General features: G+C 43.2%; 1 protein-coding gene across 11 annotated transcripts in view; it reads left to right on the top strand.

Annotated features, from left to right (window-relative positions):
• EBF1 (EBF transcription factor 1) overlaps window positions 1–16,295 on the top strand; it is a 376,175-nt gene that overhangs the window by 332,636 nt on the left and 27,244 nt on the right. For all 11 annotated transcript variants that reach the window (XM_072953719.1, XM_072953717.1, XM_072953718.1 and 8 more), the window contains exon 11: window positions 12,982–13,070. In XM_072953719.1, coding sequence (XP_072809820.1) covers window positions 12,982–13,070 — 89 coding nt within the window. The remainder of the gene's footprint in view (window positions 1–12,981; window positions 13,071–16,295) is intronic.

The following is a 16,295-nucleotide window of genomic DNA, read 5'->3' on the forward strand; positions in this document are numbered from 1 at the left end:
TTCTCTTTTCACATCAGTGGTTTCAGCTCTTACCTCTCTCTTAACTTCATCCATAAAACTAACCGCGTCTTCGATCTTCTTCCTGAATCTCAGTCCTTTATTTCCAACTGTCGCCGATACATTTTCATGTGGGTATCCTATTGGTCTCTTAAATTCAGCACGTCTGAAGTTGAATGTGTGGTTTCCTCCTCCCATAAATCGTATTCTTCTTGCATTCTTTATGCTGCTAAATGGGCACCCTATTCATCTAGTCAGGCAAATAAGAAATGTCGGAGTCATCTTTATTTTTTCTGATCCCTCACATCTAGCACGATACTGAGGTCATGTAAATCCCAGTCTGAAATATCTCTGAAATCTACCTTGATCGCTTCATTATTAGCTGGTCTCTCATTTCCCATTTGGATTATTGTGATCGTTCTGACTTTAAAATCCATCTTTTATTGGACTCCTGTGGTTATGTCTTTGAAATACAGATCTGATTGTGTCACTCCTATGCTCTGGAACACCTTTAACAGCCCCTTGTCACCTAGCAGATACATTTCTCAGCAAAGCACTCAAGGCCAATACTGTTACTCATAGTCACTCTTCAGCACCCTACTCCCAATATGTAAGCCATGCTTTCCCCAAACTGGGAAGTCTAACTGTATTTGAACACATCATCCCCAGATCTCTGTGCCTTTGTTCTTGCTGCTTCTTTTGCCTCAAATTCTTTCCCCACCCTTCTTACTAGAAAAATCCTATTTATCCTTACATATCCAGGTCAGAGATGACCTCTTTGGTAAATGTTTCCCTGACTCCCATACAGATAATTACTTCCTTCTTCTATGCAATGTACTGTTTGTGCCTTAGTAATGCTAGTTTTGTATCTTCTTGAGTGGCTGGTTATAATCTTCCTGGGATTATAAATTCCTCAGGGGTACATCACAGTGTCTAGAAGGGTTTTCCAATGGAATCCTCTCCAGCTGGAGATGCATAGGAAGCTGGACCTATGTTGTCTTTCTCTCTCTCTCTTTTTCATCTTCCTAAGCACACAAACTTGTATATAGGAAGCATCCCATCTTACTGAATTAATAAAGCAATGTAAAGCATGCCGAGTCTGGGGGAAAAAAAATCCCATTTTAATGAATTATCTCCCACCTTTTTCTGTTCCCATTTTGTCACAAAATTTATATTGTTTTAAAACAACTGTGTCCTACTCCAGATAGGGGTCTATTTCAGAGTAGTATTTGAGAATCAGAGGCAGTGGAATCCTTTGAACTATAATTTCAAATTAGTGTGAGCAGGAGAGGAAAGGCTGAACCCCAAGAGCAAATGAAACGTACCTGAAACGTACCTGATGTCTCCTGTAATGATGTTTCCTCCTGTGTGTTTGTCACATTGCTGTAGAATCCCGTTTGTGTCTTTCTGACCCTCTAGACTCTGGAGTGTCTCAGGAGTGAGGAATATGTAAATATGTCTAATTTATCCTGTACTCCCCACATCTGCCCCTATTTCCAGCACACGGCAGGTATTCATTCTATTATTAGTCACAGCAGCTGCCCGCTGAGTGCTGTGTGCAAAGCACTGTACAAACAGTATCACATCACATCTTCACCGTGCATATTAGGAAGACGTAAAGAATGCGACTCTCCCAAAAGGCACTAGCTGGTCAGTGATACAGGCTGGATGATAATCCAGCTTTGTCTTACTCTGAAAGGGTTGGAATGAAAGGAAGAATTGTGCTGTTAGAAAAATGGAAGTCGAATGAGGTCTGGAGTAGGACATAAGTCGGGATAAAGAAAAGCATTAGAACAGACTGCACAGCGAGGGGTATACTGGGAGCAAGAAGAGCACTGGAAGAGTATCGTGGGTCGTGGTTTTTGGAGGCCTAGTCTGGAGGCCTCTTGGTTCTCCTGACTGGGCTGTTCCAGCAAAGACGTTAAGAGCCGGGCTTGGGAGCCCGACTGCCTGGGCCTGACTCTCTAGCCTTTCACTCAGTAGCTCGGCGGGTGGGAGCAATATTTAACTCCTCCGAGCCTCAGTTTCTTCCTCTGTGTAATGGGAGTAACAGTAGTACTTCCCTTTATGATTGTGGTAAAGGTCAGATAGGTTAATCCATGTAAAGTGGGTTGGCACCTGTTACATCCTTAGGAAGGACTTAAGCTGATGCTGTTCTTGCATCAATAATTATTAGAAGAAAAGACACAATGAATGAATGCGATGGATCCGTGTAACATCTCAGCATTTAATTGCTTCTACGCTTCTGAGTAGACCCATGCTTCCTAAATTCATGCACCCATGTGTCTCTGCAAACGTACAGGGGTGCCGTGGATTATTTTCAGTTTGAGAGACACAAATGATACTTTAAATCTGTCAGGTGCCACGTAAACTGCTGGTTCGGGGTAGTTCATAGCTCAGCAGTAGATTGCACTGCATTCCTTCTGATTGTGTCGCAGCTCTGCAAGGCTGAGTTTTCAGCAGATGCTGTGATCCAAGGACGTGTCCTGTGAATATCAACATGGACTAAAAAAGAAGGCATCGATGTCCAATCATTTTTTTTAATTTAGTTGATTTACAATGTTAGTTTCATGTATACAGCAAAGCGATTCAATTGTACACACACATACATATACACACACACACAAATATTTTCAGATTCTTTTCCATGATAGCTTGTTACAAGACAGTGTCCAATCTTATTTCAAGGTCTGAGAAGTTGTTCAGTGCTCAACAGGAGCACACATCCCATTAGTATGTTTTGTGATTATTTTAGAATGAAATAAAAGTATTATTTTTTTCTTTCACTTCTTTGTATTATTTTTCATATGGCTACTAAATTGTTAGGATGTAAATATTAAGGACAAAAATATTACGTTGTTAGGGTATAAAAAGTAAGCGGTTTGGACTTAGGCAGTTAAGTAAACAGAATTGTTGGGCATTTCTCTTGGCCAGAGGGCACTGGGAAAAGATGACTGAGGCACTTGAGGTACTGTGAACAGAGGAAAGTTCAAGAAGCTCTGGGGTAGACAATGAATAAAGATACAATCAGGATATGTGCTCAGGCTGAAAGGGAAGGGTTCCAGACTCAGTCAGGCAGAGGAGACTTTCTGGCTGAGTCGTAGGCTAATGATATGCAGTAATAATAATCACTTAGTTTGGGTCAATAGCGAAGAAGGCTGACTTCATTTATTTTATATCACATGCTGTTTAGGTTGGAGTTGAGGCTGAGAACAATGTCTAGGCTTATCTGCAAGGCCATTGTTAGCTCTCTCCATAGCATACTTGTTATATGTTCTCTCTGAGTCCATTAAAATATAACCGCATAAGCACTTGATCCTCTAATATCTCTCAGTTACAAGTACTTTCCTGTCTTCTTAGTGGAACTAATGGATTATTTGGAGTCCCTTTTTATGTCACTTTTCTTGGGATTTTTTTTCCGCCCCTTCCCAGTCTATCTGCAGAGCTCTGCTGTAACTTCATTATCCAGCCCTTCTGAAATCTGGTTTTGAGGAAGCAACTCTGTGAACAGTGGGAGCAGTTTTCCAAGTTGTCTCATAAAACTGTGATATTAACAGTCACAAGCAGGCCTGGGCCCGGAACCCTGTGCTTGGTTAGCGCGCGGCTCGGAGAAGGGTTTCTGAGCTTCAGAGCCTGACTCGGTGATGCTCCCTGCTGAGAGCCGTAAGTTGCTGGTAGCTTGTTCCAGGAGAGTAATAAGCATTGTTGTTCAACAATTGTGTTGTTGAAATTCAGCTCCACTATGTCTGACAGTATTTATCTAAAATACTTTCCCTGGTACGTGTTCAAGTTCCAGTAAACCGTGTCTTATTGTGCGACCTTTTCATTTCCCAGTGAAAAGGGATCAGCTCGTCAGATAAAAGCTACAAGCCGGAGTACAGGAAAAATGCGTGCTCAGAAAATCCAAGCATGATTGAAAACAAGATGTGTTAAATCAATGCGGTTTATCGCCTGCCTATTTCCGGCAATTGCTGTTCTAAGCTCATTCTGAACACACACCAGATGATAAAAGTACAGTGTCAAGCACTCGCTGGGGTGGGCATGCAGGAAAACATGTTTATCAGACAGGCCAGGTGATTTTACCCCCTTGATAACAGTTATTGTCAAAACTCTTTGGGAAGAAATCTGGAGAACAATTAGAGAAGGAATATTATTCTTGTTATATCAGAAGATACGCCAGGAGGGAAGAAAAGTATGGATTTATCTTTAAAAATTACAAAAGACAGACATCGTGTGTTGGCCCCTGATTCTTAAAACACCATCATCCATTGCATTGAGACAGTCATCTTTTTCTTGTTCAATTGAGCAAATCCGGCTTTGAAACCAAATCATAAATGATCAAATTAAAAAAATAAAATCATGGAGAGCTTCAAGCTTCTGTTTGCTTGAGGGATTTGAGTTTAGCTTTAAACTTGCATCAAATTTGGAAATCTAAATGAAGGCTCCTAGAAGGCCACGCTGCTCAGAGCACATGGTATGCAAAAGATGGGAGACTTCTCATCAGCTTTATTGCAATTAGAGAGCAGTTGCATCTCCCTACTTCCCGGTTTAGATGGAGTGTAACCCTCAGACAAGAAGGGGGTCTACTTAAGAGATGCTCCACTTCTGCCAGTGACTTCTCACTAAGGACCTTCTAGCAAATACCAGCGGGTCTTGGTATGGAGTAAGTTGGTTTCATGTATCTCGACAGCACTAGGCATCTCTTTTTCCCAAAAGACAAATCGACTTTTGAGAGCCCAGCTCAGATCTACAAGGAGAACTCGATGAGACAGAAGGCACAGTTTCCTGGTCATTTGTGGGGCAAGTTTACAACAGCAGGGTGGCCCCCACCCCAAGAGCTTTGTGCTAGTTGCCATGATGAGCTTTAAGTCAATAAATCAGGCCGAGCAACTTCCTCACCCGTGTGAAGTCAGGAGTCTGAAGTCAGGATTTCGCCTGGGGCTGGATCTCTGTTTCACAGGTATGTTTACAGGAAGAGCAGAACCATGCAATTGGCTGGGTAGCTGGACCTGTCACTGTGCCGTGAACTGAGATTTATCAGTATTAAAACAGTCGTCCTGGCCTATAAATAAAGCACTGAGGCTTGTGTTCTGATTCATGCAGCCAATTCTTTCTGTGCCTCAGTTTCTCACTTTGGAATTGAGAGTAATAAGTTTTGACATTTATGTCAAGGGCATAGGAAGGAATCAATGAGCTAATGTCTAGAGCGCTTTGGTATTGCTGGGAAAAGGGTCTTACAGACCTCGGGGTGTCTGCGAAATGACCCTTCTACATGTAATCATTGTGATCGCTCACTTCTATTAAGAACTTTCAGAGGAACTTATAACTTAGAGAATAATTGAGTTCTGGAGGCAGAAATCTTCAAAATTAGTTTTCTTTTGCAGATGCCTTTAAAAGTAACCCATCGAACTGTGAAATGGTATAAATTTTATGAAGGGCAGATAGGAAATATATGTATCAAAAGGCTTGAAATGTACATATTCTTTTATCCAAGAATTTCTCCTGAGTGTTGTTCATTATAGTACTTCTTAAGCAGTTAAAATTTGGGGGAAAAATATATCCCCATTAACAGGGGAGTTGTTGCCTAAGTTATGGCCACTCATATAATACAATATGCCACAACCATGAAAAAGGATGAGGTGGATATAAATATGTATATTATCTATATGTATAGAAAATAGTATTGTAAAAATGCCTGAGATATAAATAGCGGTTATATATGAGTGGGGGTATTGCGAGTTTTTTTTTTCCCTTTTTGTGTTTCTTTTCTGCTTTTTGTGCAATAAGGATACGTTCCTTCTAGATTTAGAAAAACAGTAAAGCTCTTTCCATTCTGAAAAACAAAAGCAAGTCACTCTTAATTCTTTCTTCCTGCCCCTGATTGCTTTTTGCTTCTGGAAGAGTTCTTCATTTCCAAACATCCGCAAGTCCTTTGCCTTCCAAGTGACAGGCCTCAGGGCCTTCCATCTCTTTCTCCCAGAGCCCCCGCGTGTCTTCATCCCGGGCTCCCATCCACCTTGCAGGCCCCTTTCTCTCTTCCGTCTTTACCTTGCAAGCTCTGGCTCCAGTCTCGGTAACAAGTACTCAGCCACACAGGCCCACAGCACCTCTGAGGGTGCCCTCGGTGGAGAGAAACATTGCTTCCTTTGCTTGATTTTCTGAACCTCAGAGTTGTTGCTCCACATCAAGAGGTTTGGAGACTACAAATAAGAAGGCAGAGCGTGATCAAAGCCAATCTGGAAATGTTCCCTTGGCTCCTATGCTGGTGAATTCTGCCCATGTTGGCTTCATCCTGACACCCTTCTGGTTCGGTTACAGCTCTCTGCAGCTCAGTGAGCCTCTTCCCGAAGCGCTCCTGAACCTCGCCGGCTCCCAGGCAGGGCGCCAGGCTGTGAAAGCACTTCCCGCAGAAAGCAGGGGCTCTGCTTGCGAGGGATCTGGGGTTAGGTTTCTTGGGGAGCGCATCCCTTCCACGGAGGGATGCCCCAGCATACCGCTTGTGCGCTCCACAGCTAGGCCAGTAACGAAACGCCCAAATGGCTGGCAATGCAGCAAGTCCCTTCATGAACCGTATTTCTGGCCCTTGTTTAGATTTCTGGTTGGTTTTGTGGTTTCTGTCTTTAAAGTCAAGTCTTAAAGATAGGTTCGTGAAGATAACTTGCTGTTTTATTGTTTACCTCTGGTTGTTAATTTAGTGACTGAGGGAGAAATGGGGCCATTATGGCGCAGAAAGACTCTGCCTCACACGTATGTAATAACTCTCGTGCCCAGAATGGATCTGCCTCGAAGGGAAATGCTCTGCTGTTATTCCTTTAGTTCAAACGTCGAGTAGTCACCAGGGAAGCTTGGAGACCCAGGTGCTGGGTTTATCATTGCCTCTGCTCTGCGGCTTTATTTATTACTTGGCGTGGAGTCTAGATATTTGTTTGGACATTAAATGGCAATAGAATATAAATATTGCCTTTCTAATATCTGCATTTCTTTTTATTCCCAGTCAAAATGACATCATGTCACACAGCCATTAAAAAAAGGAAATTAAAACCCCCGAAATATGTTAAAGCAGCGCGGTGCGCCGCTGAGCTATAAAAAGCAGGGGGACTCCGCACGCTGACGTTGGAACGGCACCCAAAGCGCGCCTCCCCGGAGGAGTGGGGAGCCCAGCCTTTCCCTGCCATTGTTTCCAGGAATAAGTATCCTAGAAGTTAAATCAGTTTTCTTAACTGACAATGCATTTGTCTTGACTACATGATTTTCATTTGCAAGTAAATCCCCTTAAAGAGAACTTTATTTGATGTGTTTGTGAAGTGGATTCAAGAAAAAAGCCAACTAAGGCATGGAAAGGCCACAATCGACACATATATTTGGTTAGGATTTACTCATTACCAGGCGTTTGAAATGCATTTTGTCATCTTGTCCTTATTAGGAGCCCAGAAATACCTAGTTGTGTTCCTCTCAGTTTTCTTTACATATAACATTTCATGCTGCGTAAACATTTGGACCCTGGAAATAGCTTTCTGTAACCAGAGCTGCTCTGTCTTGACCAGCACCTCGGTCGAAGCCCAAAGCGGGAGTGCTCTGCATAGACTGGTTCTGCCTGGAAAGTTGCTGGTTTCCTTCAAGGGGAGTCTGAGATGGTGCGATTGGAAGGGAACCCCAAGCCATTTACAAGCAGACCCCACACAAGGCCAGATGAAGTGGTTTGATTTTTTTAAAACTATTTAATTAACGCTTCCTTTTTGAAAAGTAATGACTGATCCAGCTGAGGGCAGCCCTGTGCATATATCCTATTTTTCTTATCAACACCCATTCCCTGCCTCCCGTCGGAGCTGTGAGACGACCCTTCTGAAATCTCAACCAGATCCATCTGCCCTGCAAGCTTGCTCTCCGCACAGCAGCATTTAATCTCGCCTTTTGTGTTTCAGACTTACTGTGGTCTGTATGCACTGCTCCCCGTGGTCCTCCTGGGCTCACTCTACTAATAGTCCGTACCTACCTCTAGGTTTGAACAGGACGGTGGGTGGAAGGCGTCTTGACTTCACGTGTTTGTGGCTCCCCTGTAGCCTGATCACTCTTGAAGTTCCTGCGGAGTGTGGTGTGATCCTAGTGTCAGAAAGAGGAGCAGAGGTGGTGACCCACCATCTGACCATCAGGGAGGCGAGAGAATGGATTGCTGAGCAGGCAAGGCTGGCCGCAAAAGTGGGAGCTGGCTTCCACTAGAGCAGTTCATCTGTTTTTGGGTTTAGACTGTGTACACCTTTCAGAAAGTTTATTTTTAAGGGCTTATGGTGCTGTGGCACGAAACAGTTGATTCCTACCAGTGCCATCGGAACACATGGGAGGCACTAGAAATGATTATTAAATCAGTGGACAGTTTTATTATCTCGTGGAATGTTTAAATGCCACGTCAGTCCCGTTTTATTATGATGATTTAAAAATTGGGGATATCCTTCTTTGGGATTATGGATTTTTCTTTTTTTTAACATTTTTTTATTGATTTATAATCATTTTACAATGTTGTGTCAAATTCCAGTGTTCACAATTTTTCAGTCATTCATGGACATATACACACTCATTGTCACATTTTTTTCTCTGTGAGTTATCATAACATTTTGTGTATATTTCCCTGTGCTATACAGTGTAATCTTGTTTATCTATTCTACAATTTTAAAATCCCAGTTTATCCCTCTGAGCCTCCCTTATTCTGTTACCATCCCTAACTGGTTTAGGATCACACCCTCTCGAACCCTGTTCAGAGAGTGTGGACTAGGTATTTGGAAGCAGGGTGCCATGAGGGGCTCCCATCACTGCATTCCATTTGCAGTTTACAGCTTCATTTTTTTTTCCTTTTTACAACCTAAGATGCTCATACTTCTTTATTTGTGATTAATTATGCCCAATTAATTTCTTTTTCTTTCTCTGCTGGATTCTCAGAATTGTCCCAAGTTTTAGAGGAAAAAAACGGACTGGTCCCATTCCTTCTGGTGCCCCCTGAGCCCTGTGCTTGAATACAATGAGGTCACTTTGTTGAAGGATTAACTTTATATTACATTCTTGCAGAGTAGATGTATGTCCCTAAGGTACCACTACCCCCACTGACGAAAATAAATATACCATTCTTTATGATTCCTCCCCATTACCCTCTCTGTTGACTTTCAGAGAGTTTATGAATAGTCACATATTTATACAACTGGCCAAAAGTACACTACTTATTTTTCTTATGGTCTGTAATAACCTAGGCAAGGTTATTAAAGGGTATACAGACCCCCTTTTAAGGCAGAGTTTCTTATGTCATTACTTTATACAAGCAGGTCAGATTCCATCTCAGCAACAATCTCTTGCTTTTAACCTTTTTCTCTGATTATAAAAGTAATATATGTTCATTGTGGAAAATGTAGACAACACGCAGCAGAAAGAGGAGGAAAAGCACTTTAAGACCCACTTCTTAGAAATAACTACTAGTATTCTAGTTTATACACAGAAACCTTTTCTTTATTCTCTGTGTATGTTCATTTAAAGAAAAGTGTTCACCCTGTAACATGCTCTTGTAATCTGCTTCTTGATGTAGCAATGGATTATACGCCAGCAAATATTTTTTTCCCCAAAAGCATTGCTTTTGAAGACTGCATCATATTCCAGTGAGTGGGCTGTAATTTAACCAGCCCCAGCCTTAGACATTTCATCCGGTTTCAGGTTTTTTGTTTTTTGGGTTTTTTTTTTAAGTAAGAGTCTTAATCAGATGGCTCCACTCACTCAGTAACTGATTTGATTTTTTTCTCCAGTTAGTGCAATCAGAGAAATCATCATGCACCTTTGAATGTTTTTTAACATATTTTATTGATTTATAATCATTTTACAGTGTTGTGTCGTGCACCTTTGAATTTGACAACAAGCTTTTTCTTGCGTCTTTACTGGTACCTTTGTTTACAGCACTGGACGAGGCCAACATAATATTCAATACCTAAACTGATGGCAGGTTAATATATTTAAATATATGAGCATAGAGCAAATCCTAAAGGCATGGGAAATAAAAAGCCTTTGTCCCTCTCTCTGAAGTATTTCCTCTCTCAGAGCATACTTCCATACACTAGATGCTTATTTCTCTTTGAATAATGAGTTTAATATATCTAATTCAATTACTCTTCATGGCAGCACAATGACTTCTCCTCAGCTCTTTAGCTATTAGTTCCATATGATATTTGAATCAGTTCTTTTAATTGCAGGTGTTAGACATCGGTCATTCGGCTGTGCGTTGTCCCTATGGCCAGAGGAACGCATCCTTCCCCCCAGTACATCAGACAGTCATTCGGTTAACAACCGTGGGTTTCTTGACACCATGGAAATTAATTCATTATGCAAACAACTGAAGGGGTGGGTCAGCAATTCAAGTTTTATTGGTGGCTTACACTGAAAAATAAAGCCAAGAATTAGAATTTTCAGGATGCTGAATTTATATCCTCAGGTATTAAAATGATACATTTAATTGTCGGAAGCTGCTTTTATGGTTAAGCTTCTTTGCTGGCAATTAGCATTATGGGTGGGAGACGGATGTGATGTACAACTTAAACCTAGGTGCTCATTCGTGTCACTCTCGTGCGTTTCTTGATTAAATACCGTGGATTTTACGAGTAACAGCTTTCCTGCATAAAGAATTCCATGGCTTTCTCTCTACAAGTCTAACCTGGGAAAAAAAAAAAGAAAAAGAAAAAAAAAAAGAATTCTTCTCCAGGGTTTAGAAAGTAATTCATAAAAAGAGGGGAATAATAAATATTGTGTCCGAACTCATATGCCAGAATAGACAGTGGGACTTGGTACACCTGGGTGTCGTTTTAGTTCATTTCCACAACAGACAGGTTGAAAGTTTACTGTTTGGAAGGAGAGAGGGGGGGAGATGGCTAAACCTCCTATTTGCAAAAATGATTACATTATCTTAAATGAAAATGCTGCTCTATTAGCAACTTCAACAAGCCTTGCATTTGAGGGGGGGAAAAAATCTCTTTAATGAAAAGTTACCTGAAGTTCACTCTAACTTAAAATATACAAGTGAGGAAAAAGTACTTAGTCTGATTTATGTCTCTTTTGGAGGGGTAATTATTGGCTTTTTACTCACCTATGTAAAACAATGTACTTTTGTAAATGGATTTCTGGCCACTTTATGCAGCCTTTTTTTTTTTTTCCTCCTTTTTTTTTTTTTTCCTTACATAAAAAGTAAGCACTGTCAATCAAGGAATTTTAAGGTTTATTTCCTCTTTAGAAATGATTGATAGCCTTTTAGATTTACAAGTTGACAAGTTAAAGGGTTCTACTGGTATAATTATGTACTAAATTCACAGTCTTTCAATTTAAATGTCCTTTTAAAACCACAAGATTATCATACCTGTATTTTGAAAAGTGGGCCAGTCAGTTTGGGTTGGTATACAAATTGCTTCCATTAGCCTTGGGACCTATTTGAATTTAATACCGTTTTTTTAAAGTTAGTGGTAGTACGAATCTTACTTTTAAAATTTAGGTTAATGGAAATGCATTTCAAGTCAAGCACGTGGCAACTTGTTTTCTAAATGTATAGATAAACGCCAGAACTACAAAGGCTGTCTTTTTATTCAGTATGGGAGAAAATGTGCGGTTGAATCCTTTGCTTACAGGCAAAAAGAAAGGGAAAGAAAAAAGCCACCCGCCTACCCACAGCTTAGAGGACGTGGGGGACGCGGGTAGAGGGCAGGGCTGCCATCCTTTCCTGGGCAGGGGAGGAAGGCTGAAGACATCTCATATCTTGGGGAGGAATTTCAAAACTGACACAGCAGAGTCCACTTTGTGTTGAGTTCAAGGATGCTTTGAGGAAGGCATCGTCAGCATAGGTACCAGAAGGCCCAGTGTCTCCCAATCCTACTGCAGGGCTGCTCTTCTGTTAGTCTTTCTAAGAGTTCTTCTTGGAGACCCAGCTGCTCTGTGCTAGTGCCCAACAGAGGTTAGTCTCTTCCTTGAAATAGTATTGATGTTGGTGAATTGGTCTGTCATCTTGGATGTGAGGGTGCTGTGTCAAGGGCATTCCCATCCCTGTCTCTTTTTTAGATTCTCCCAAGGGTAGAATAGGCTTTTTACACTGAGAAGATCCAGTTTCCTCTGCCCCTCAGCACACGCTTGCAGGCTTACTGGCCACAGATGACACCGAGAGGGTGTATCAGCTGAGGTCTGCTAGAGATTCTGCAGCTAAGCAAAGACATTATTATTAATTATTACCTTTATTGTGGTATGGTTCCTCTACAGTAAACTACACATATTTCAAATGTACAATTTGATGAATTTTGATAGATGTGTACCCCAGGGAAACCTCCACCACAATCAAGATAGCTAAGATGTCCATCACTCCCCAAGACGTACAATTTCTGAATTCCCAATTTATCCCTTCCCACTCCCTTTCCCCCCCAGGTAACCGTAAGTTTGTTCTCTCTGTCTGCGAGTCTGTGTTTTGTAGTTAAGTTCTTTTGTGTCCTTTTTTTTAGATTCCACATATAAGCGATGTCATATGGTACTTGTCTTTCTCTTTCTGGCTCACTTCCCTTTGCTAAGCAAGTACTTTTAATTCTGCTGTTCACCACCTGTAGATGCCCTTGGGCTTGCCCTTGGACAAGCCCTCTAGTGTTTTGACCTAAGCTTCAGACTTAAGGGAATCCCAAAACCTGACATCAAGTTCCATTTCACTTTCTATTTTCAACAACGGAAGGAATGTAGAATTTGGCCAGAAGAGCAGAGTTCAGGACCTGCTACTCGCGGGCTTTTGAGTGAGTCAGTCCCCACCATGGCAAGCGGCAGAAGTGGATGGTGGAAGTATTCATGAAAAGGGATCATTCGTCCAATCATTTTACGATCTAATTCAAAAGTATCCATGAAACTTTGGACTTCCCAGTTATTTCTGTGCCGTCAGTGTTGCAAATCATGCGTTGTTTTATTTCTTGAAATTGTTCTAATTGTGTGACTTCTCCATCGCAGCGCTCAACGAGCCCACCATCGATTACGGCTTCCAGAGGTTGCAGAAGGTTATTCCCCGGCACCCTGGCGACCCCGAGCGTTTGCCGAAGGTCAGTCTGTCTCCTCTTTGGGTTATGGTCTCTGAAAACTTGGGCTTGGTTGATTGGCAGAAAACTTTGCCATTGATAAAAAATTAGTTCATAGATCAGCAACTCAGTATTTTTGTGCTTTGTGGGTTTAATATTTATTCTAAGGTAAGCAATAATACGGTAGCAAGCACTTCTGTGCCAGGTAATATATATTTTATGTATGTATTTATTTTTATGTATATACTGTCATTTCTGCCTCTCAAAAGCCCTCTGAGGTTGGTACTGTTACCCCCTCTATTTTAGAGGATACAGTAACCATAGATAGAGGTTGAATCATTTGCCCAAGTTCACACAGCATGTAAATTGCAAGACTGAGGTTCAAACTCACACAGCCTGGCTTCCAAAGTCCAGGTTATTAATCACCACATCCCATCAATTCTCGAGGGGAAAAAGAACATTGCCTTTTTTACCCCCTGAGGATCTTTACTTATTCCTGGTGAGGGGGCGAACAGCTGGCGCTCCCAAGAAAACATACTGGCAGCTCTCGCAACCGGGCAATTAGGACATGAGCCTCGTACCTCCGGAGGCATCCAACCTCGCAGGGAAATAAGGCGCAAGTGAGAGAAATTAGATACAATTTCAAGACAGAGAAATAAGTGTCATACGGCGCTCGCTATGTCATCAATTGCCAATGCACAAGACGGGCAATGCACATTTATTGATTTCTCTTCTGTACTTGTCATCCACGTTGGGGTCCACCTCTGCCCCCGAAACTGATGCACAGACTGAGGGGCCGGCAGGGTGGGTGAGGGGCGCGACGAGCCTGGAGAAGGTGAAACTGTGACAGGCAGAGCCTGTCTTCTCCTGGGCCGCAGGGGAGGAGCCACACTCCATCTCAACCCCGAGTTCCCGCAGCAGCCTTGCCCCCTCTGAGCGCTGCTGACCTTGGAGAAGCTCCTTGAGAGCATTCCACCTGAGGGAGAAACCCTGTGATGCGTGGTCTGTTCGCAGCCTTGTCTTTGAAAGGGGCCTCCATCTTACACGGCCTCTCACCCTGGCTCATTCTTGGTGAGCAGTGAAAGAATCGGACAATAATAGCGGACGACCCTCTCCTTCCACAGCACAGACTAGCCATGGAGACCGTTACCTGCAGGCTCCTGTGTCTGGCACGATCTCAGCTCCCACCTGTTTCCTGTGGGACAATCAACGGTAATTTGGTAGCACAGAGGCGTCAATAATGTGTCCACCTCATGGTCAGTGCCTGTGGTGTCCCCATGGTAGGAAGAGGCCATGCGTGGATTGCCAGACTCTTCCCACTGCTTCCATTTGGGCACCGACCGTTTTCACTTTCATTTGGGATTTGATGTCTCTAGAGTCTGCAGACGGGACTGGAGAGTCAGATCGGGCGAGGGGGGACTCAGAGTGCCCGCACCTGCCAGCTCTGCATTCGGGGTCAGAATTCTTCCCACCACCCCCCCCAGAACTATTTCTCTCTCTGTGCGTCAATTTCCTTCTCTGTCAAATGGAGATGATAATATTTCCTACTTTGGGGGTTTGTCTTTATCATCACTTATTTAGCACTCAACAAGAGGTAGCTGTGATTACTTGCCAGCAGGGCGAGAGTGGGACCCTGGCTTCTGAGAGCTCTCCTAATAACCAATCTCTGGAGACCAGGAAATCATCATCCTGGTCAGCAGCTGAGTGTGAGGTTTATCTTCTGTGCCTCAGTTTCTTCATCTATAAAATGGGGGTAATAATTGTGCCGACCTCGGCGGGATCACATAAAGAAAAGAAGGGGTAATCTCGTGGGTGCCTCGGCATAGTTTCTGGTCCACAATTGCCACTCTATAAATACTTACTGAAAAATAGGAGACAAATTTGGTTTAATGGCTGAGGTCTGAGGCAGCCAAGTGGTACTTTTCTTATTCATCAAGAAAGAAGAGAAACAGGAATATATAGTTGAGTTTTGTGTACTTACTTTAGAAACCATTTTCCTGGTTGCACATCATGTTCAGAAACGTTGAACAAATAGCATGGGCACGTGTCCCTCCGTCCCCGGTGGCCTGGTGCTGCAATTCCCAGCCCCTTTTTCCTGGGTTTGGGAAGAGTAATCAAGGACACAATGGGTTTGTGTGTTAAGGAAACACCCCACAGCTTGCATCCAGCCACTTGACCGTGCAAGGGCTTTGGCCGGAGCCCACCCCAGGAAGCGCTCGGTGTGACTCAGATCAGAGTGGTGTCCTCCTGGCTCCAGATGGGGAGGTGGAGTGAGAGTTCAAGAGCAAGGTCAGGGAGGGGCGGATGGAGCCAGCACGAGGTGTTCCTGTGTTGGACCTGGGAGGTTTACACTCCGCGGTCCATTGTTAGGGGGATAAAACGGGCTCCGCCTTTCTCAGAATCGTGGTCAGTGTTTGTCAAACAGGAGTGTTTCAGTGAGCCGGGGACCACACACCTTAAAAAACAAACTCCGCTTTATTAAACCCATGTGTTTGTGAATAGACAAAGCTAGATTCATACAACCACCCACATATTCTGTCAAATGAAACTGCGCCCAAGACCAAGCAGACAGCTCTCCGTAATAATGTGCCTTTGTCCACTGGCTGGGGCTGTTTTCAAAGACCTCGTACAGGCTCTGTTTTATTGGAGCCCCTCTTGTGAGACGAGTCAGGAGAGCAGCATCATCCCCGTTTACCGTGTGGGAACGGGAGCGAGCCGACCCCTTCTCTGTAAATTATTTCGTCCCTGAAAGTCACCGTCAGTGATCGTTGCTGCGCACACAGATTTGAAATACTGTAATTACGCTCACCCCAGATGTCTCTTGGTTTCCTTTTTCATAAGCGCGTGGAGAAGGGCAGGCTGAGGTTTTTAAGTGGCGACATTCTGTTCTGTGTCACACAGAAGGGAGAGGAACACGTGACCAACTTTGGGGCGAAGGTTGACTTTTCTTATAATATCGAGGTGAGCGGGTAGGGGCCGTGGTCAGTCGGAAACTTGGAGATGCTAAAATGCTAACATCCAGAAATGTTGGGCAAGGAGCTGTCTCTGATCTGAAGGCAGAGGTGTCTCTGTCCCCTTTCCCTTTGTTGGTGGTCAGCCTGAGTGGTCAGCGAGCATGAGCATGGCTGGCATTCCGGGCGTTAGCAGTGAATCCCAGGAAGCAGGTCATGCTCGGTTCGTGCCCAGTGGGTGCCTGGCATGGCTTTATCAAAGTTTCTGAAGAGCACAGGGGCCAAGAGAGTGGGCTTC

The sequence above is a fragment of the Vicugna pacos genome, chromosome 3 (genome assembly GCF_048564905.1).
Source record: "Vicugna pacos chromosome 3, VicPac4, whole genome shotgun sequence".
NCBI lineage: Eukaryota > Metazoa > Chordata > Mammalia > Artiodactyla > Camelidae > Vicugna > Vicugna pacos.